Genomic DNA, 23,805 nt, shown 5'->3' with positions numbered 1-23,805 from the left:
CTATCAACTTTACTGGCTGCACTGTTAGCCATTGAATTGAAGGAAAGTCTCCATAACTCCATGACGTACTTCCTTGGTATGTCTCAGAAGTAAGGTGAATGCATTAGGTTTGTTAGGCAGTATTTATTAAAACTTGCAATGGATCCCAGTACTTGGTCTTGGATTTGATCTGTAACTTTATTCTGCTCTGAACACTAATAACTGTTCTCCATTCACCTGGAACGTTGTGCTAGGAATTCCTTTAACACATTATTTGCTACAAAGTTCTTAACTATAGGCTTTGGCTAGTGTGGACAGATGGGTGGACTTTTTAACCTTTCAGCCCAAGAAGCAGGTGAAGCAATAATGCTAGTGTCTAGATAGGGGGTTTTTTTTGTTTGTTTGTTTCAGAAAATCTGCTACAATTTTCAGCTAGTGTTTTTTCTCTTCATTACTTGAAGACAAAAAGCCCTTCAGCTGAGGATCAGTTCAGTCACTCTTCTTCAACATAACCCATAGACGTTATAGGAGTCCAAAATTTTAACACCAAAAGGCCGAACTTTATCGTCTGCTCTGACTTTCTGCATTCAGACATCTGCAGTTCCTACCAGATTGTCTTGGGAGTAGGTCAGGCTACCCAAGCAGGAAGCAAACAGGACTGTGTGCTCCTGTCACGTTGGTCCATAGGCACACATCTTTTAGCTGAACTACTTCTCATATGGATTTCATATTATCAAAACCAGTTTCTATCCTCAAAAATATTGATTCATTCAGGAGCCAGAATTGCTTCCTGAAATGTCTCCAGAACTGCATGCAGCTGAATATCAGTCTTATTGTGATTGGATTAATTCACTGGAATACCATCAGTGTGGAGGCGGGTGCCTTCCAACCTTGAGACCAGCTGGAAGTGCTTTTTCTGGAAACTCCCAGGTGCCAAAAGGCAGTCAGTGGAAGCAATTTCAGACACAGAATTAATGAAGGTAACAGCAGATGATATTGGGCAGGAGTATTTGGCAAAAAATCTGATTTTAAAAGGAACAGTAGTTCTAATCAGATGGGTAATATATTATGGATGATGAAAGGGATGTTCGTCTGTGAGATCCATTCTTCTCCAGTGTGTTTAATACAATGTGTATTTTTATGTCCTCATTTGGATGAGGCATCCTGCCCATGTACCAGCTAGTGAGCCATCATAGATATTCTCCCAGACTTTTATTTTGCTCTTGCAACTGTCATAATGAAATCCCATACAGAGTTAACAGAACATTTTTTAAATTATCATTAGTTTTATTTCTTATAGCACTGAAGTTTGTCCAATCCCATAAAATCTCCTGAATGTAAGTACGATGGAGTCTCAAGAGCTTTCATTCAAGTGAATATTGAAGAGTATTTACGACAGGTAAAAATGTAGCTGGCTTACCAGTGCTGGAAAAGCATAATTTCTTGTTAATATTTTCTTCTTTACTCCCCCTTCTTTCTTCTTTCAACTTATGTTAGTGCATCACCTGTGCCATTTGGGGATGGGGATTAGAGTATAGCTAGTAGGGAAGGTTGCCACTTTTATTCCTAGGTCTGGTTCAGAACCATCTCCTTTACTGTCCATATACAGGCATTTATCACCAGCAGCTGTGCAGGCAAATTGTCAAGAAACATCTTTGTTTCTTGATCTGTATTACTGTGTGTTGCTTTCACCTGCTTTGAAGATCTATGCAGTGCCTTTGTCAATGAAATTGCTGCACTTAGCTTCTTATTATGTTGAAATATTTTCCAAATATATAGGTGTTTGTGACCATCTTTTCAATTTTGTTTCTACATACCTTTTCTTTAAATCATCCATCAAAGCTGGTTAGATGATACATTTTGTGCATTGGGGTGGAAGGAGCAGTCTAATATATCACTTTTTTACTTTACATGCTATCACGTATTTCTTAAGGTTCTCTTTAATAATCTTCTTGATTATATATATCACTATTTTCTTTGTCTAAAGCACTGTTATATTAAAATTTATTTATAACTTGACTAGTGGCAAAATCAAATTCAGTGGTATTTAGACCATACATCTGGGCAAATTGGCTTGTGTAGTAAGGTTACTGTTCATCTTTAAGTAGTGAATTAACATTTAACCTAAATATTTATATTTTATGTCTTTTAATGTTTCTTACAAAACGTCAATTACCATTCAATTAAAAATGCAATTTAACTGTTACACTTCAATCTATTCTCTCTCTCTGGGTTCAGAGTATAATGTTTCTCTCATTACATGACATCATCTAACGCTGTCTCAAGGATTGCAGCAGGCAAATCTTTTAACTCTTCATTATTCATTAGTTTCCATTCTGGTCCTCCTAGCTTCAGGGGCCATCAAGTCGTCACATGCCCACACTTGAGTATTGTTATTATTGGCACGGGCTTGTCAAAGCATTAGAGCTCCTGGCAAGGCACACAAAGGAAGGGTTTGTGGTGTCGCAAGTACACGTTGCTGCAAATTATCATCTTCCTGAGTTTCACCCTGGCTATTTTCCTGTGATAAGATTCTGTATGTGCAACCCTGTACCATTGTAAGTGTATTTTCTGTGGAGCTCTCTGACATTCTGCCTTCTTTTTGGAAACAATTATTTGCATTTTCCTTTTTTTTTTCCTTTTGCAGAAAATAATTTCTTCTTATCTAAGCATACATGACATGCAATCTTTTGTTATGATAATAATAAATTATATCACAATCGATTGAATCAGCAGTGTATATCCTGTTTAGCAATGTTGATTTATCAGCATAATTTCACTTTCTAGAAAAGGTATAGGAAATACAGGTGATATCTGCCATATATAAAAAGCTCTCTACATCCAGACTAGTTTTGCAGCAACAGAGGCAGATTTAGATTTCTAGGAATCATTAATAAAATACTTGTAAAAAACACAGTACAGCCTAGGAAAATTGAGCTAGTCTCTCTGGTGCTCAATAAGCTAATTTTCCCCATTTGCAAGCACAAATCTGTTGTCTTAGCATATGATATTTTATTAAAGGGAGATTGCTCTGTTACCTGAGGCATTTTTTTTTTCCTTTCCCCCCTTCGATTTATAATACTCTAAGCACACGGCATGTAGCTTTCTTTCACAGCCTTTTCCTTTGGAGAGGCAAGTAGCAAGAGCAACACCTCATTCTCCATTTGGGATTGAGAAAGCTGGATGATACGGCACCTCCTGCCAGATGTCAGGGGCCTCCTTTGAGCCACTGGGGAGCTTGTGGTGGGAGATGCTTCCAATCCTCTAGCCACTCTGCTCCACGGGCCACTCTGCTTTGAAGGGAGTGCGGTTTCCTGCCCTATGGGCTTTATGGAGCTACAATAACTTTGCTAAGGGTTTCTGTTATTGGTTTACTTTAGCTAGTACAGTCCTTTTAAATAAATGTGACTCCAGAACAGACCTGTTGCCTGAGATGAGGGTGACTGTTTACCCAAGGGATAGTTCTGCTCTTTTATTTTTCCCAGACTTCCGTACATTACAACAGTGACAAAATTTAAACATAAATGCTTCCTAGACGTAATAAAACAACTGAACACCAGAAAACTACTTGCCATTTCTGGTGGCTTTCCTTCCCTCTGCTGTTCCTGGGACAGCAGAGTGGTGCCTTCCAGCTTCCAGCCTCTTGACTTCTATATGGAATAATACACTCTGTATATGGTGGTTTTTGTTTCAGGTTTCTAATATCCATCCTCTCTTACATAACTCCAGATCTTTCCCATTGACTTTGTTAGTGTTGCATCCTATTTTCTTAAACAAATGCTAGAGCTTATCACCTTGCCATTCCAGCTTCTGTATTGACTTTCTTTAAGGGAATGCACTCTTACTTCCTTAAATGGCAGAACCCTTGCTTTACCTTGAAAGCACTTTAGATTGATGTCCTTGGTTTAAACTACCACACCTCATTTCAGCTTAATATAGGGTTATAGAGCAAGCTTTTACTCCCTTTCTGCAGAACTGTTACATTCTACACTTTAACATTTTTTTTTTTAATCTTATTCTGTCTAGTGTTGATTACAACCCTTCCATGAAGCTGTATGGATTTTCAACAAAATTAATGTTTTCCTGTTTCCTTAAGTATCATCATTCTGGAGAAAGTTTAATTTATCAAAACATGTGCCTGACCCCCAAACCTCCTTAATAAAATCCTTCTATATGTTTTTCAGCAAAGTTTACCAGTGCAAATTCCTTAACCTGGCCATCTGTCATATTAGGCTGAAGCATTTCCCATAATAGTTCTATAACATTGTCTCCACTTCTGACCTCTCCATTATCAAATTCTACTTTCACTCTCAGTGTGAAGCCAAAGAAATTTCCTTGACTTCTGCAGAATAATGCTTGGTTGGGTGTTTTTTTAATTCTGAAAGTAAAATTTGTCTCAGTGGCTTTTTCAGAATCGGGTATTTTCCAAGACTCTTTTTTTGAAGTACAAAACCATCCTACATTTTGTGGTCTCACAACTCTTTACCATAAGACACTCTTTCACGCACATAATACTACCAGGTCCTTTCTATATAATTTTTAATGTTTTGTTGTTTTTCTATTTCACACCATTTCCTGAATTATACTGCTTCGGACTCATTCTGGAACAGTTATTCATTGCTTCCTTTCTGTTCACAGGGTAAGATAAAGTCATTAGCTGTGTTTCTGCTCTGCTTCTCCATTGCTAGCAATGAAGTACAACTGCTTGGCTCACTCTTGAGCCAGGTCTGTGTCTTTCAAACAGAAGAATCTGCACAAATACAGATATGAGTCTAGGCATAATACAAAATGTCAGGATAACCTACAGAGTTACAGTTATACCGGTGCAGGTAAATATCACTAATTAGATCTGATTTCCAGGTGCTGAAATCACAGGCTTGAAATCTGGGCTCTAAGGAAGTTGGTGGAAGTTTTGGCACTGACTCTAGCGGGGTTGGGACTTCATCTGAAATACTGGCTTGCAGCCACCCTATATGGACCTCTCCATTCACACGTGCTTTTGCTGCCATATGGCCTGAATGGAATATCACAGGGAGAACACGGTAGTAAGCTAAACATTGTATATGTAAATGAGCTTCAGGTGACATACTTAAAAGTCCTTTTGCACTGATTCCTTTCATACTGCCTATATGTATTCACATTATTGATTTTTTTTTTTTTTTCTTTAACGTGTGGAGACAAAATGCATTCTGATGAAACTTATGCTAACTGGAATCCACTTATATAGTGATGACACAAAAGCAATAGAAATAATTTTAGGTGTTCAAGTTCATTTTAAAATTTGAGCAGACTTAATTATGATATCAATGGCAGCAGAACTTTTACTAAATTATGGTTTTTATGAAGAAATAAACATTTGTTTTTCAATACCTTGGTCTGTTTGGTTCTCATTTTGTACTATAGTTAATATTCTTATTTAAATGGTAAATGTTCTTATTTTCTATTTAAAAGTTGTAAACTTCATCTCTGAAATCTCCATCTGAGTCATAGCTGATGTATGTTTCCCTGCATACACTCACTTTAAGTTCAGAGGAAGTTGCTCACAATTTGTATCAAATTATAAGCAGATACTCTAAAGAAAGTTTTCTCAGGGATAACCTGAGAAGTAGCTTCAGTTTTTCTTACTGTATTCAAACTGATTATATATATATATATATAGTGTATATGCATATATAAATGGTATTTTTTTAGATCTACATACACATATACACACACAGAGCCTGTTTGCATATGCACACACACAATTATGAGATATTACCTGGTATACATCCACTGTGTCCTCCATTATAAAGCAATTTGAAAAAAAATAATTCTTGTCTTCCATCCCTTCTTGAAGTTTGACTTTTGGTAGTCACCTTTAGTAGTTATATAAAATAATTTTCTTTGAAAGAATGGCATCCTACACCCCACAGGAATTTATTGCTGAGTTATAATCTCGCTTATAACTTGTTTATCTTACACTCTTTCTGTATGCAGCGAGGCAGCAATGTGACATGTGTAACAAAATGTTTTTAGCAATGCATGAATATGTATGCTCTGCAAATACAGTAATGTGAAAAATAGTACTTGTGGTTTGCAAAGAGTTATTTGAGCAGTAGGATTGCTATTTTTCCAGGTTTTTGACTAAATAACTAAAAGTTATAAAAAGAAATTCCTGTAACAAAACCCAGAACTAGATCTCTATGCCTTTCAGTACTGTAGAATAAGGCGAAGAAACTATGAAAAGTTTGCTATTCGGTAGGTTCAAGTTTCAAATTACTCATGAGTAAACAACTTTAGCTCTAAAATACAGAGGTTTTATGTTCAGTTAACAAGGACTGTACCATCTCAATGCATGTGTGGGTGTACTGTGTTGTGGTCTTATTTCACCACATAGATTAAAGTTTGTTATGAATGTTTTACTGAGATTTCTGTATAGCTGTGCTATATCACATACTTTTCCAGTAAACCTACATTATGTCAATTTATTAACATGATCTTTTTATTACCACTTTTTAAAATATAATGAGTTTTTCTTTTTCCTTTTCCCTCTTTGTGCCTCTCAAATCAATCTTGACTGCCAGTGATTATTGGGTTAAGTTCACTGCGTGCCCCCAGACCCTCATAGGGATGGTTTTGTGAAAAGTTAAATATTTTAAATGGCTTAACATCTATGAGAAAGAAGAAGAAGGAAAAAAATTAAAAATGGCTGCTGCAACTATTTCAGGTTATTCATCCATCTCTTGTGAGTGTCTTATTCTGCATCACTTTGCCATTTTAATGAGACCAGCCATGGTATGTGTGATGCTTGAAAGAAAGGCCTCTGAACATATCCCACATGCTAAGAATTGTTCGAGCATGAAACTTTCCCATTTTATATTTTAATAAAACCTTTCTTCAAAAAGTAAATGAAGAAGAATGTTCTTTTGTAATTCAGATGTCATTAGTATTATATGAGCCTGGAGTCATCTTGTCTCATTTTACATGGCTGAGAAATCTGTTATGAGGAGTTTTCATCTTTCTTTAAACAATGAAGACAGGTAAGGTTTTGCTTCGTTGTTTCTCAAGAAAATCTGGGCACTTAGGATACTAACTTAGGCACTTTAAAAAAGTCACTAAAATGTCGAAGGACACATCTGAATTGCCTTGCTTATATCACAGATCTTTGTCCTAAAGCCAGCTCACAGCTATAGAGATGCTTCTCGTTACTAAGGCTTTTTGTACTTCTGATCAGAAAACTTTACCGTTCAATCTGTGAATCTGAGTTAGTTGAACCTTGCAGATTTTGCTTGTCTTACTTTGCTTGTCTTAGAAATAAATTACTGTTATTTCAGTGCTGCTCTTAAGGATCAATCACATTACATTCGATCCAAAACCATAATAACTTGAAAAGCGAGTCCTTTGCAGTCACCATGCTGCAAGCAGCCAGGCTGCTGAGAGGCATTCCTCTTCATGCTGGATTTCACAAGTCAAATTTTCTCTTTTTCAGTCAGATACACAGGTCCATCTACTTTCGTTGTGCATTGGATGCATGATGTTCAGTGTTACAAGGCTAGACAAAAAAGCTGGGTAGGTCTGCCTGGCAGATCTTTATTCTTTTTTCCCTTGAAATCAACTCTTCACAAGCTCATTTCTGGTTACTAAATGCTATGAAGTTCTAGGTGAGCCAACCAGTATAGTTGTAGAAAATCCAGATGACAATATTACAATGCTTCATACTGTAGTTTCTTCATAAAATCTAATAAAATCCCAGTTGCTATAATAAAATTTTTAATTAATAAATAATTAGAAAATTATTCATTTATATTAATATACATTAATACATAAATTTTAATAAATAATCAAAATATTTTAAAAGAATTACATGGCAGTAGAAGGTCTTAAAATAATTCTCTAGCTTCTGACTGATGAAGAGACAGGTATAGTGTAAGCTGTCCAGTTATGTACAGTTTAAGTTGTTTGGGTTTCAGGGGTTTTAATTAGGAAAAAAAAGCCCTATATTCAGGCAGTTGTAGCAATGCAGTATGTTCTTTGTGAGTCTAAAATCAGAGAATGAGTTCTGTCACTGTCAAGCTAAATCTAGATTTCATAGACACGAAGAAAAAGTTAGAACTGTTATTTCAGATTAAACTTGCCTATTCTGAAATTCAGAAAAGGCTATCTAGCCCAAATATACTGAATGCTTGATTGAATAAAGTGTAAATTTAATACTATGATTGGATGTACTTATATAGGCTTGAATTCACCTACATTTTCTAACTCTTTATTGAGTTTGAAAGACTTAACTGTATTAGGGAGCATATTTTTTGATACTCAAATGAATTTGCGTTAAATCAGTGCTTTAAAAAAGAACCCTCAGCTGCTATGCATGGCTGAAAAAAAAAATGCTTGAGAAACACATTCCTAGAAACCTAAAAAATACTGGAGGGAATGACCACAAGTATCTTTGGAATAGGAGAATTTTCAAAAACTGAATTTGCAGGGGTCTATTCATAACATTGCCTGAAAATCATTCACAAAAATATGCTGCCTTTAACTTGAGCAGAAGAATTCAGGGTAGTTTTGTTTGCGTGCATGTGTGTGTTTGTGTGTGTTAAAAGGTTTCCTCTTTTCTTTTGTTATAAGCACTCTCAAACTCTGTACAAATTCTGGTGTTTTCAGATGTGTAGAATTAGCCACTGAGTCCCCTTTGATAACAGAAATCACACAGGGCTGCTTCAGTGGAGAAAACTGGGAGCCAGGCAAACTTCTGAGCTGTAGCCTTGGATGCCATAATTATTTTCTTTTTCTCTGCTACCTAAAACTGTTTTATTACCTGAAAATAGGAAGAAGTGCTACTAGAGGTTCACCTTCTAATTTAAAGACATACGAGTTTGAGAATATCCCCTTGGAGCTATTCTCAACTTTTATGAAGAGAACAGAAGGAAGTTGATGGGGACTTCATCATAGAGATTTACTTCCTTAGAGCTCTCCTTCTGTGCAATGTGTAAAATGCATAATCTCAGAGGATTTTGCACCACTGACTTTGAAAATTCCCTAGTTTAATTTGTAGCAGGCAGTTTGTAGAGCTAAGGTATTTCAAAAAGGCCTTTAAAAATAAAGGGGTAAATGATGCTAGTAGGACTCCCAAGCTGTATGATAATTAAAATTCTAATGACTTCAATGCATGGATTGTGTCTTGTTGCACTGAGAAGAGCAAAATTTCTGTTCTGGCTGCCTGATGACTTATGGTGACTTTCATTTTTTTTGTTTGATATTTTTTTTTTTTTTCAGCTTTCATTTGCAGCAACAACGCCAGAGTTGGCTGATAAGAAAAAATATCCTTATTTCTTCCGGACAGTGCCATCTGATAACGCAGTGAATCCAGCAATTTTGAAGTTACTCAAATATTATCAGTGGAAGAGAGTAGGAACTTTAACCCAGGATGTACAAAGGTTCTCTGAGGTAAGATTTACCTAATTTCCAGTACACAGAGAGCGCTACTAATCTCATGCGTCCAAGGAGCTAGTTCTTCTGTTAGTAGCAATTAAGTAAAAAAACCCCAACAGACCTACTGTTTCAGTCTTGTTTGGCTTTGTCTCACTAGGTCACATTTGCTGTACTGAATAAACTTAATTCCTTTTTGGGGTTTATTTGACTGTCCATATTAAAAACTACACATGCTTTCCCTTGTCTGTTTTTCATACTCAAGATCATTGCACCCAAGTGCAAAAAAAACAGTTTGGGGTTTTTTGTAGCGAAGTTTCCTTCATGCTCTTTGACTTGCCAAAATGTATGATTTTGAAGAAGGTTTGTATCCTGACATTGGTTCCCTTTAAAGAGAGAATAAATCTCATTTTATTGTGTTCCTTTTACGCTCTGATGTATTATAAGCATCAGTCTGAACATTGAGTGACAAAATGTGGTAGGTCTATGGCTGAAAACAGTGGAAGAACTTACTGAGAGAAATGACTGAAGTCCCCAGTGTTGATAAGATCACATACGATGCATCCTCCAGATCCTCTGAGCTTCACTATGAGCAACATTTTGGTCATAGAAATTGTAATAATATATAGACCAAGTGCATTAAGCAAAGTTTTAACAATAGATTATTTAAAAGAAAGTAATTAATCAGAGCAAGACATGGGAAAGAATTGGCCTGTTAATTGATGAGAGGCAAAAGTAATAGAAGCATGCCAGTTTCGTGGTTTGTTTTTTTTTTCCCTTCCTCAGCATTCATTAAAAGAAAAAGGCTGACTGTGTTATGAAGACTAGCATAATTAAAACTAATGAAGAGGGATAAGAACAGGTTACAGTCTGCTTAGATGAGTCAGATATTTTCAAATTGTCTGGCACAATTAATTCACTACAGACTACTTAAGAAATCTTAGAGTCTTCCCTTATAAGGGCTTTGAGAATTACAGGATAAAAAGTAAGTGAATTGTAGGGGGAGGGAAGAAACCTTTGTGTCTGTCTTTCCAAAAAAACCACATAAAGACCCAGGGAATTACAGATCAGTCAGGCTAAATTTAATTCCTGGAAATACACTTGAGCAGATAATCTGTTTGGAATCACTCAGAAGATAAAAAGATGCTAAACAATGGCCAAAATGGATTTGTCAAGAATAAATCATGTAAAGCAATCTAATTTCCCTCTATGACAGGATAATAGGTCTCAAGGAGATGGGATAGATAAGTGTGATGTTTTATGACTTATAAAAATGTTAAAGGTGTTCCTAAAGAAAAGAAGGGAAACTTGGTCTTGAGGAAGATGCAGTCTCTAAGCAATATTCCTGCCACCAAGGTTAATTGACATTGTATCAATTGAATATTTATTTTTAAAACAAATGCTGAAGAAAAAAGTCACCAAAAAGTATGATATGATTTATCCTTGTTTGGCCTGGAATTATAATTTCAAAAAGTAGTTATCAGTGGTTAACTGTCACACAAGAAGGATGGGATTCTGTCAAATGGTTTTCTCTAGAAAGTGATAAGGTTTTCTCTAGATAGTGGAATAGAGAAAATGTTTATTAAATCTGCAGCTGAGACCTACTTGGGAAAAGCTGCAAGCACTTTGCAGAGGACAGGATTAGATTTCAGAAAGATCTTGACAAGTAGAGAAAGGTTTTACTATAAATAATATTTAAGTGAAAAAGTGCTAAATGGCTATCTAGGCAGCCAATCTCCAGAGAAGGATAAACGCTGTAGTGAACCACAAACTGGATAAGGGTCGAGAAGGTCAAACTGCTTGACCTACTGTAAAAAGTAGAAAGGAAGCAAACTGCTTTCATTTCTCCACCCCCAATGTAAGGCAGTGTTGACACATAAGACACCCAGAGTAAACTTCAACACTAGTTCTCATTAGGTGCAAGTTGGAACATCAGGTCTAGTATTGTCCAAGAAGGAAGTAGATCAGAGATGTCTATAAGAAAGTTCAGTAATTTGGAAACATGTTTTACAAGAAAGATTAGAAATGGAAAACAGTGGAATAGTCTGGGTATGTTGTAGGTAGGTACCTTCATCATATAGGGTTTGTTAAGACAAGACTAAACAAACGTGACATAGGGCTTCTTGTTATTCCTTTGGGACAGAGGGATGGATTTCATGTCTGTCAGGGTCGCTTAAGAAATGTTAAAACTGCAGCTTTCAAGGACTTTTTAGATTGCTGCACTTGAGTTCAAAGTATTTCTATTTCTCCTGAAAGGTAGAGCAACAACCCTCTGTGTCAGACTGCAAACTCAATTTAGTGTGATTCATTAAAACTTTCTGGTAATGCAAGGTCCAGTTAAAATTCCTTGAATTCAGGTGATTTTTATAGAGCCTGTTGAGCCCAGAGTCTTTGACATTTTTAGAGCTCCATCCTTCCTTTTTCAGCTCCGTGCAGTTTCTCCCTTCCCTGTGCAGACAGTGAAAGCACAGAAAAAACTGGAGAAAATAACTAGTTGGCTGTACAGGAGCAATGAGTGATGGGAGCCACCAGCAGCAGAGGGGGAAGAATATGCCATGGCCAGGCAGAGCCCAGCCCCGCTGCAAGGGAGGAGGACCAGCCCAGAGAGCAAGCCCAGGTTCAGCCAAGCGTGCAGACCATCAGGCAAGGAAGCCCATGGCTGCGAGACAGGTCCAAGGCCAAGCTGGGAAATCAATCCCCAGGTCACAGTCATGTCTAGTGATTGTTGGGTGGGTCGATGGCAGAGACTGAAGACACAGGACTAAAGGTGTGGGTGGAAGTTCTAGAGGAGGAACCACTAGGGCCTGTTACTGACTTCCAGGTGCTGGTATAAATCTGTACATTGACTGAAACCATAATTTTCCCTCTAAAGGAACATAAGCCAAAACTATCCTTCTAACATTTTTTGAAAGTGACAAAATTGTTGAAAAGCATCTAAAACTTATCTCTTTGTTGTAAAATTCCACTAAGCTTAGGATGTGATTCTTCTTTTCTATACTCAAAATGCATTACAAACCAGTAGACCAGAAGTAACTGTCATCTCTGTTTACTCTCATATAAAGTGAAATAAGCAGAAATAAATGGGTCTTCAGAGAAGTCTGTGTAGTAACTCAGGTGGTTTTACTTTTAGCAACAAGACAGAGCAATTTTCTCTTTTATTTTTCCATCTCCCAGGAAGACTGTATCAGTTTGGCAGACCTCTTTTAAAAAAAAAATTACAACAATTTGCATACCTATCTTAATTTCTTCCAGTTGTCATTCCACCTAAAAATATGTGGCAATAGATATTGCCTTCTTGTTCATGTTATATAAAGAAGACTTAATACAGCTATAATTTAGTCAACAGGAACTCAGATGGCAGCTGAAGAGATGCAATTAAACTTCTTTTTAGGGGGGCTGATCACTTTTTCTTTAGCTGGATCACTGTCTCCTGTCTCTCTGCAATTTGTACTATTATCTTATGTCCAGATAATTAAACTTATTTTAATTAAATAAATTTAATTTAATTTAATAAAATTAATAAATTTAATAAAATTAAAAGTCATCTAACTTATGTGCAAGTTATCTGTCCCTGGAAGTCATAAAGCTGTTGCTTTGGTTTACCTTGTCTTGTAATGAGACAGTTGTCTCAATTGCTTAGATTATCAGTCTTACTCTGGTTTACCTCTGGAGGCCAGAATTACAGAGGAGCTCTTGCTTCTGTGTCAGCCATTTTCCTTGGGAAACCTTCCTATGGAGACTGCGTTATCACACATTTCCTTTCACTTGGTGGAAAACCTCTTTCTTATAAATAAATGTTACATCTTCCTCAATCTTCAGGTCACACAGAGAGGCAAAAGCTAGGAAGAGAGAACAGAGATGTTTATACCAGCATGCTTTCAGTTCTTAAAACATATGGAAAATATCTGTATATCTGATACTGCTAGCATGGCTGGAGGCTTCCTTTCTTGGTGTTGCTTGGATCTCAAGGATTATGACTTTTTAAATGACCAGAAGTCTATGGTTGCCAATAGCGCAGATCACTGTTAGCATTCTGTATGAGTTATTCAGGTCTGTTTGTACAACCAGAAATGTCTCTTCCATTAGTTTAATGTTTGAAGTCTATAAGTTGACTTGGTATAAGGGTAACATACAAATGTCTTCAGTTCAGTTACTTAACTAGGACAAGTTCATACCTCTTGTGCTCTGTGTCCTAGATTTTGTGGATTGCCGCCCTGTTCTCATCCTCTGGGAGAAGCCTCAGTTTCAAAAGTTAACAATTCTGTGGCAAAGGTTTATAAATGAGGTTACAAAATATTTTCAGGGTTTTCAGTTTTAAGTATTTGCTATGGTATATAATCATAGGGTAATTTAGGTTGGAAGAGACCTCATGAGATCGTACGGTCCAACACACTGCTGAAAGCAAGGCTAGCTTTAATGTTTATCACCCCTGAAGACTGTTGCACACAGTTCTCAGTAAAGTCCTGACCATGCCTGTTTCCAGTTCCCAGGTGAGCTTTCAGTTGATCAGAAATTATGCAGCAGTTGGTGCCTTCAATTTTGTGGCTGTCTAGCAGTAGCTGTTTGGGATTGTATTTTGAGTTAGGCAAACCAAGCAATATTCCTGTGGTCTGTTTGCTATGTTCCATGTTTTGGTGGGCAGAATCATGGAAATGAAATCATACTTAACTATCAATAACTCAAAATATTTGGAGCCACCAGTATTGTAGAAGATTTAAAGGCTTCATAATGTGACTGTGAAATGGAAGAATGTGTAATCCTGTACTGGTTTTCAGGTAACGCTGTATTTGTTAATCAGTAATTCTAGCTTACCTTACTTGAGAAATATGCAGGAAGGAACAGTAAAATACTAATTTTATTTGTACACACTTTTTGGTTCATAATATGTTTCAAACTGAAAGTTGGCCCTTGATTACACTGGTACGCCAGGAGGGATTCTGGCTTCCTTGTTTTGTGATAGGACACTTCCCTTAGACTGGCTTTGGTCATTTTCTTTTGCTCCTGTAATGTTAATTTTAATTCAGTGGAACTGCACTTTAACTTCACATTTGGTGGCATATTCATTATATTTCTAGATTTAAAATATATATATATATTTCCCTCCCACTGAGTATCTTGTCTGGAATTGTTTTTAAAACAAGTTAAATTCTGATCATCTCAAGTGACTCTTTGTTTTCCTCTGCTTCTTAATAGTCATCCTTTTATGTGATTTCTGTGCTTCTTCCTGGAAATATTGAGAACTCCTAATGCAATTTTATCAGTGTAGGTGGCATTTCAAAAAGACAGAAAAAATGAGAAGTGTGCAGTAAGCTAATGAAATATATTAACAATATGAAAAATAAAAGATGAAGCATTCTCTCTTGTGACTCTGTCACAATCTTCATTGAGTTTAATAGCCTAAAAATACCTTTGTGACAAAAAATAAAGAGGAAAAAATCCTTGTAAGTGGACAAAATAGTACTTTTTCTGGCTGGCATGATTAACACACTTAGGATTTCTTAAGGTTGTACTGCATTTTGTACACTGACATCTACTTCAAAAATCAGCTGGTTGTCAGGGTCCATTTTACCTAACTTGAAAGCATTAGCATCTATAAATTCCAGTTCTCATCCCAGAAAATGTAATACTGGAAAAAGAAGCCAATAGTATATCTCTATTCCTGTAGAGAAAGCAGGGCAGAAGTCTTATTACTCTAGAAGTTTATTTACCGTAGCCTTGCACTCTCACTGTGGAGTCTGCAAACTAGGATCCGAGTTAGTGGTCAGTTCTGATGAAAATTCGTTGGGTAAGCAGATGCAATGAGACAGTTACTGAGGGGCTGAGATGTATTAGGCAGGGAAAAGAAATACCTGGTGACCTTTCAAATTTCAGCCAAAAAGCAAGCTTGAGACACCAGTTTTTGATGGCTGTAGGTATACACTATGCGGACTTCAAGATGTGATTACACTCTGCCTTCTCAGGCTTGGCTTCTGAGTAAAGACAGAAGAGCAGAGACTTCTACCCTCCATCAAAGTTTCCAACAGGTTTTAGGGCAGCAAGAAAAATACTAATTTTTCTCTAAGAATGATCTTGGAAGCATCAAATTCTCCAGGTAACATCAGTGTTTAAACTGGAAGTTCTGAATAGCACCTAGTGATTTCATCCTAGAAGGTGCCCTGTACCATCAACTTTGAGAGCAGAAAAGTGGGAGAGGCAGAAGATAAGACACAGCAGGCAGTAAAAGAAAAAGAGTAAAAAAAGTAAGCAGGAAAACTGAGACATTACAAATGTCACTGTTTAACTGTAGAACTTTTGCAAACTGTCTCTTCTGATTTTTCTTATTTTTTTAAGGTGTCCTGTCTTCCTCCTGTATTCTATCTGTCTTTTTGTCTGTTTTCTGTGTAATTTCATTCTTTCCACAAAGCCTTTCAGATTCTTTTTACTGGTTCGTATTTTTTTTCTCTAAAGGAAATGAAAAGATCTCTGTGATGTCTTTCCTTTGCTGGTTCCACCCAGGAATTTCTCCCATCTCCCTGTGCTTAGCTGCTTTTGAGGAAGGAGCAGTCTTCTCTTGACATAGGTTGCTATAGTCAGGACAAAATAAACAGATAACTTCTGTCCAGTGTTCACTAATATTTATAAAGCTGACTGGTAATAAAATAAATTGTTAGATGTTATTTAAAATACTAATATGAAGGTTTTGAGGCAAAAGTTTTGGTCATTGTTACTGGACAGCTATTGACATGGTCTGTTCTTCCTGAGTTTGGAGGATGCTTAAGATGCCTTAATATGGCCTTAAATATTCTTTAAGGATTTGTTGAAATATATCCTGTATCAAACAAAGAGGGTTTTATTTGTCTTCATTGGTTTAAAAGAAAAACAAAAGCAAATTTTCACCAAGTGTGGATGTATACTTTGAAAGCTGTGAACTACTGATGTAAAAATCGTAGCAAAAGAGTCTATATTTAAACAAACTTCACTTGTTATGAAGAAATCACTTGTTTGCTTGGTGTTTTTCATGATCTCAAGAAGCCCCAATCTTCTTCTACCAGAGAGATTTCTAGTGAATTCAATAAGCTGAAATATGGAGACTCTGTCCTACTTGTGGTTTCTAAGTTCTCCTGTAAAGCAAAAGCACAGGCATAGATGTGCCAGAGATCTTCATATTGCCCTATTGCCAGTTCTTGCCTGAATTCTGCAGCAAATTCTTAGGAACAACTTCAAGTTCTCTTCATCTTACGAATATGAATGAATTCCCCTGTTCTGTCTTACAATTCCGTTTTCCTAGAATTCAAGTCGATACATTTAAGATCATGACAGAAAGGCAGTCTCTGAAAATGACTTCAACTAATATCACAAAATACTATTCATATAAATGGGAAACTGTATCTTCGCTAGTGTTTGTAAGTGGTTTAAGGAGGAAGGATCACTGTAGCAATTTAAAATGGAAGAGACAGGCATTTCTTTCAGTAAGAAATTTCAGAATCTGAAAGGAAGATGTTCAGGCATATAAAATATAGGTGGTCACTTGCTGGAATTTTCGGAAAGGCATGCATAAGTGTCTTTTTGGCCTGTTGCGCAAATGTCATCCATGCTAGGAAACTTTTTTTCATATGGCAGTAATACATTGTTCAATATTTTTCACATTTGCTTCTGTTCCCTAATACATTTCTTACATTTTTTTAACTTAAAAAAAAAAAAAAGAGGCTAGAACATCACTTGGCAGAGAATTAGCTATGCAGTGGTATTATATTGTTGTGTCCTTGTTAAAATCCAAGTGTCTTCAACAAAACCAAATCAGATTTAAGAATTTTTTAGATAACTGGTCGCCATTCTAGCATGTTCAAACCTTATATTGTGCATGTGTGATAGGCTGGTGTTTGCAACACAAGATAAATGAGTGGAATCATCAGTACCTTCTATACATCTAATACCTCCTGGCTGACAAACTCCATATATTTAAGAGTTCTCTGACGGATCTGATATAAAAATCATCCCTTTATCTGAAACAAAGACTGATCCAGACTCAAAGAAGAAAATTCCCATTTAGATTATATTGAAAATCTGTTACAACAAGCATTGTCTTGGAACACATGTTAGCATTGCACATTGAAATTTTATTGCTTATACCACAGCATTGTCCTAATTCTTCTTTGGGTTTTGCTGTCCTTTGGTGCTTGTTTTTTAGAAAATGAAAATAAATCACTGTTTAGAATCATATTTCATCCTTTTAACTTGCAAAAATTTCCCCCACGCAATAGTTTTGATTGAGTATCTAATTATCTTCCATTCATCAGGCAATTGCAGGATATTTTCAAATTAAAATCAGTGGTGCAGTGATGAAATTTAAAAGTGGGCACCATTGTGCACATGATGTAGATGAGTGCTAGGAAAATGTGATATTGTCCAAATCAGAAGAGAGTAAGCTCCCTTCACTGAAATAACCATTTCTGAAACAATTTATTAAAATTCAAGGTCTTAATTGCTAAGAGGTTAAAATAAAACCCTGGAAATGTCATAGAATGTCTTTTGAAATGATGAACCTTCCTGGAAGAGTATGCAAATTTAACAGAATCCATTCCCCGTGAAAGGTAATCTGCAAGCACTGGAGTCAAGAAGATAAAGCAGTTGTTAAACTGCTTGAAGTCAGCATGTGCAGGACTGGGGCCATTCCTTAAGTTTGATTTCAAAAATATGCCTGTCTCCTATCACTGTCATTATGAAAGATTAAAGCCCGAATTAGCTCAGGATGTGAGAGTAATTTTTAAGTGTTCCTGTGTGTTTTCCTCAGTGCTGCATGTTCACGGATACATTTATTTACTGGGATTTGTTTAAAAAAACTGATCTCTTCCCAAGAACTGTGGTGTTTTTTTTCTGTATTATTCTGGTTGTGTCCACCAAAATCTATATTGTATTTTCTGTCTTCATTATTGCTTTTAGATTGTTTTGCAGTGATTCAGGATTCAGTTTCAACAGATCGCAGAACCTCTTGTGCCCTGTGAGGACAGTGGAACCTTTTTGGGGCTAGAGATAGCTTTTCCCTAAGAAAAGTGTTTAAGAAAAGACATCAGTCATCCCTCTTAGACTTCAAATCTAGAAATGTAGAACATACGTACTGTCACACAGTCAGAATTCTGCCTTCTTTACACATTATTAATTTACTGTGTAGAAAAAAAAAAAGTCCAAGATGAGGATTAACACAGCTCTTCTGAGACTTTTTCACATATTCTCAGTCATCCCCAAAACATGCATCTGCCCCATCATTAACACAATGCCATGCATCTTCTGATTATCTGTGCTGCCGTGTCGTACTGAGGATCTGAGTGAACTGGTGATGTAGACCACTCTGGAGCATATGGCTCAAGCAGGCAGTCGCCCAGAAAAGTAAGAATGTAAGCTGTTAACATCTGGCCAGTCTTTTGTTCATTTGTCTGGAGCAGCCAGATTGATCTCCACATAGTTTGGCTTCCAGTGCAGTTTCATGTTTTATTTACTCCCCCCCTTTAACTGCAGGCTGCTGATGAAAGTGGCAGTCCTCTCTTATCCCCCTGCCAAGTTTCTGCCTTCTCCATTGCACGTGATCTTTAGCAGTCATTCCACTGTCGTGGATCGGCTCATCTGCCCAAAGCTAAGCTTCCATTTGCAGGGTGACTCAGGCTCTGTGGTTATAATTTTTCTGCAATTCTCATGTCATTTGGAAAAGTGGAAACTTAACTTTCATGGAGACTTACTGGACATCACTCAAAGTGCAGAGTGAAGATTTTGTGTGATGGGAGTCTGAAAGCCAGTGCGAAAACTTTTTCTGTGGTTTTGAGAAGATCGTTCACCTCCAACATGAGTGAGTGGGGCATGTAGCAGATCTAGGCGTATGCTTGCCAGGAGAGTTTTTCCATGCTGTATTTCCTTTGCTTGCAAAAATGATGATAATATGATGGAAATGAAACAGAGAGAAGTTGTCAAAGTTACAGTGAGACTCCAGTGGTGTTCAAAACCTTTAGGAGTACTAAATTTAGTATGGTTCTTCTGGGTCCTGGTAAATATTTAGAGGCCATGGGATTATGGGAAAGTCATACGATTATGATATGGGAAATGGGGAGAAAGCAGAGAGAGAACCTTAGCTTAGGTTTGTTGCTTTTTATAGGAAATGGTCTGTGCACATTCAGCTACAGAGTAGAGGGTCATTCATAGGCAATAAGTGCCCTGCATCGTTGAACAGAATGTCTTTTATCTGAGTGAGAAAGTGTCCTTGAGAGATGTGACCTGGTAAATTTAATAACATTCCTCATTACCACCCTTTTTCTTAAGAATTTTTATTTGCCACTGGCATATTCTGAGCCTGTTTGCTCCCAGTGACTGGCAGTAGGCTAACGGTGTACATGAAAATAACTTTCTAAACACTGTCATAGCTTGGAAAATAGTTCCAAATTGTGACTGACAGAAATCAACTTTGTTGCAGAGTCGTAAAATAGTTTGAGCTACTGACATGTATCAAAACTTCTAGATATGTAGGACACATCAACCAGACATTTCTTCTTTCCAAATCTTGTGCTTTAGGTCTTGCACTGAAAAGATTTCAAATCGACATCACAAGCCTAATGCCAAGTCCCAGAAAAACACTCTTTTTCAAGGCAGTTTAGACATAACTATGGATTATAGGAGCATTCTGAAACCTAAACTGTTACTCTAAAGCACAAGGTATGGCTTTAAATCTGTTAGCCGTATCTGAAGATGTCCATTGCGTTGTCTGAGGTAACTATATGCAGGACATCAGTAATGTTTGTAGTGTTTTCGTTCAGAGAATTCCAAAATGGTTGAAGTTGGAAGAGACCTCTGGAGGTCATCTGGTCCAAACCCCCTGTTCAGACAGGGACACCTAAAGCCAGTTGCCAGGACCATGTCCAGACAGTGTTTTAGCATATCCACAGACTCCCTGGACAACCTGTGCCAGTGCCTGGTGACCATCAGAGTTAAAAAAATGTTTCCTATTGTTCAGATGAAACTTTCTATGTCTCAGTTTGTGTCCGTTGCCTCTGATTTTGTCACTAGTGAAAGCAGCCTGGCTCCATCCTCTTTGTCCCTCCCTTCAGGGATTTATATACATCAATGAGATTCCCCCATTCTGAGCCTTCTGTTCTCCAGGTTGAACAGTCCCAAATCACTCAGACTTTTCTCATGTTGAGATCCTCCAGTGCCTTAATCACCTTCATGGCACTTTGCTGGACACTATCCAGTGTGTCCATGTCTCTTGAATTAGGGTGCCCAGAACTGCACCTGGCCCACTATCTGTGGGCTCATCAGTGCTGAATAGAGGGGAAAGATCACCTCCCTTGACCTGCAGTAGCAACACTCACCTCATGCAGCCCAGATACCATTATCCTTCTTTGCCACAAGGTCGTGCTGCTGGCTTATGCTCAGTCTGGTGTCTGCCAAACTGCTTTCTGGCTGGTCAGCCCCTAGCTAGCTCAGGACTTTGCACTTCCCCTTGTTGAACTGGATGAGGTTCCTGTCAGCCATTTCTCCAGCCTGTGTTGAGGTCCCTCTGGACGGCAGCACGACTCTCTTGTGTATCAGCCACTCCTCCCAGTTTTGTGTCCCCAGCAAACCTGCTGAGTGCCCTTGCGGTGCACTGCTAGCTACTGGCCAGAGGGACCTGACCTCCATGTGATTGCCACACTCTGGGCCCAACCATTCAGCCAGTTTTCAGTCCACCTCGTTGTCTGCTTGTCCAGCTCATGCTCTATTTGCTTCTCTGTGAGAATCTTATGGGACAATGTCAAGAGCCGTGCTTAAGTCTAGGTAGATGATGTGCTTGTTGTGGTTTAACCCAGCCAGCAGCTAAAGTACCACACAGCTGCTTGCAGGGTCAGATGCTCCAAAGCTGCTGGGAAGCTACTCTGTGGAGTGTCATGGCCATACCCGGGACCATTTATGCTGGCTTGAACACAGTTGCCTCTCTCTTCCACTCTCTTCCACCTGCTGTGCTGCTGCTTGTCTCTGGGAGCTGTGCTCTGGGCCTGGCCCTTCCATAGGCCTCTTCTGAGCTCAAGCTGAAAGGGTTCTTGACCTTCTATAATCAGAAGGTGGCTGCAACAAAGGCTCCAGGCATCTTGGGTCAAGGGCATCTGGTCATGCTCATTAGAAGTGGCTAGAGCTTCCTGGGGCCCACACAGTCATGGCTCCCCTTATCTCATCCTTGCCTGAAAGCAGCAAGCACCCTCGTGTTTCTCAGAAGGTTCCTAGGAGTTCCATGATCATTCTGGACCTTGTCCCCAGAGGATCTCAATGCAAAGCCCAGAGTCTGCCGCACAGACTGCTGTGTCTGCATGGGATGCAGGAACAGCAAAGTCTTGAAGGAAAGAATAAAATGGTAGGCAGAGGGCAGGAAAAATAAATCACAACACAGTTTTATCAAAGGAAGGTCATGTCAGAGGTGGTGAGCTAATGGATTTCTTAGAACTACTGGAGTGGATTTTAATGCTCAGCTGCAGTCTTAAGTTTGTTGGTACAGTGCCCTGCGGGAGCTGGGTGGAACAGCGATAGTAGGACAGGTGCTGGGAGTTCTAAGACAGTTCAGGAGCACAGCCAGAGGGAAGACTGCAGCAAACAGGGTTATTCTCAGGATAGAGAAGTTAACAGTGAATTTTTTCTTTTTAAGGAGTAGACCTGGGACCAATTGTTTTCAATGTATTAATTCATTACTGTAGGGAGAACAATGTATAAACTTGTGAAAGTTGTATATGACACAGGGAATAAAGAAATTCCCACAACAAGAAGAAACAGATCGTCACAAAGGATCTTGTTAACAGGAATCAGGAAATGAAGTGTAGAACTTCACAAGTGATAGGCTTTCCATGTGGTAAGCTCCCTAGAATTTCCAGGAATTTAATTTAACAGATCCCAGCTGTTGCAGGACCCTAAGACTTTGGTGAAACTTTGAAATTCTCTCCCTTTTAAACTCTCTTCCTTTGGTACATTGCAGCTGTAACCTTTAATGTTTTATTAGATATTTAAGGTTTGGTTCTGGAAAGTGTTTTACAGCTTACAGCATATGAAGAGCCTTCCCATGTGTGGATTTTTTTAATCTGTGTATCAACTGTTTGGTTGTCCTAGGCAGTCCCTTTCAGTGGTAAATTCTTGTGGATTTTAGACACGCCCCATTCTTAACAGGAATCTTCTTTCCCTGTTCTGTCCTAGATCTAATCAAACAGAATTAAAACCATGAGCTCTTTCTACAAGTAAAGATTTTCAATTTGTTTAATCAGTGTTCCATCATTTTGTGGAGGGCTTACTTCATAAAAATGTATTTTTTTCTCTTTGATAGAAAATACAGAATTAATTGAACTCTGACTATTGAAAATTTTACGATAATAATCATGCTGTTATGATATTGAAGATACACTTGAATATGTTGTAAGTTCACGATAATAATCACATTGTTATGATATTGAAGATACACTTGAATATGTTGTAAGTTCATTATGAACAATTTTTGCCAAATGCCTTTTTTTTTAGTCCAGATCAGACAAGCTACTAAGGCATTGTATTAGTATTCCCTGGCTGAATGAATGCATGAGTGCCTCTAGCACACATATTTCTAAGCTTTGACAGTAGTCAATACAGTTAAAGAGAACTTGAGGCAGCACTTTCTGTAAATGTCAAAGGCTAAATTGCATACATGTTAAATAGGAGTTAAATTTACTTAAAATGTTATTTCAGTGGCTCTCAGCATCACCTCTAGAGCTCTTTGCAATTGCTTTGACACTAGAGGAAGCTTTAAGGATGCTCATAAAGCTAGGTCTGTAAAAGCATTTAGGCTCCCTTGTCTCTAGCTCCAGGACCTGTGGAGTTTAGTTGTTCTTCCTCCTTACACAACTGATGGATTAGTGGATAAATGATTTTTGGATTTATTCTCAAAATCAGAGTCAGAGATGACAGCATACAGACCAAGGAACTAGTAAAGGTAGTCAAGAGTCAGCACTAAGATTTCTGTGTATTGTAGATCCTGCCACTTTCCAGGAAGTTAAATCCTTTCTCTGGGGCTCTAGAGATGTGCTTCTATACATGCAGGAGTCACGTCTCTGAATCATTTTCTGGACCCCAGAATGCTACCGTCTGTACTTCAAAGGCTGAATGGAGGTCAGTCCTTTCTATTCAGAAAGCTGTGTCTGCAGATAATGATATTTTTGCCTTAGCCGTTCTTTCAAGAATACGCCAAGGAAGCGGAAATTCTCTTTTCTGTTCCCTTCTCTTTGAATCCTCTGAAAGGAATTCAAACTTACATCAGCCCACCACCAGGACGGAGTGGCACCTAATCAGCAGTGGCAGACATCTGCATCCTTTTCTGGCAGTGACTTCAAGTACTTTCACTACTGTAATAAATGGGAATGCAGCCCATTCCAGAAGGGTACAGTGTAGGTGGAAAACAAGGAATGTATCCAGATA

The 23,805-nt window shown here is 37.9% G+C and overlaps 1 protein-coding gene across 1 annotated transcript in view; it reads left to right on the top strand.

Annotated features, from left to right (window-relative positions):
* GABBR2 (gamma-aminobutyric acid type B receptor subunit 2) overlaps positions 1-23,805 on the top strand; it is a 487,844-nt gene that overhangs the window by 178,174 nt on the left and 285,865 nt on the right. Inside the window, exon 3 of the mRNA XM_037381548.1 lies at positions 9,232-9,402. Coding sequence (XP_037237445.1) covers positions 9,232-9,402 — 171 coding nt within the window. The remainder of the gene's footprint in view (positions 1-9,231; positions 9,403-23,805) is intronic.

This window comes from Falco rusticolus, chromosome 3, assembly GCF_015220075.1.
Source record: "Falco rusticolus isolate bFalRus1 chromosome 3, bFalRus1.pri, whole genome shotgun sequence".
Lineage (NCBI taxonomy): Eukaryota > Metazoa > Chordata > Aves > Falconiformes > Falconidae > Falco > Falco rusticolus.
Note: the sequence above shows the minus strand (reverse complement) of the source record. Positions and strands in the feature narration are given on the sequence as shown.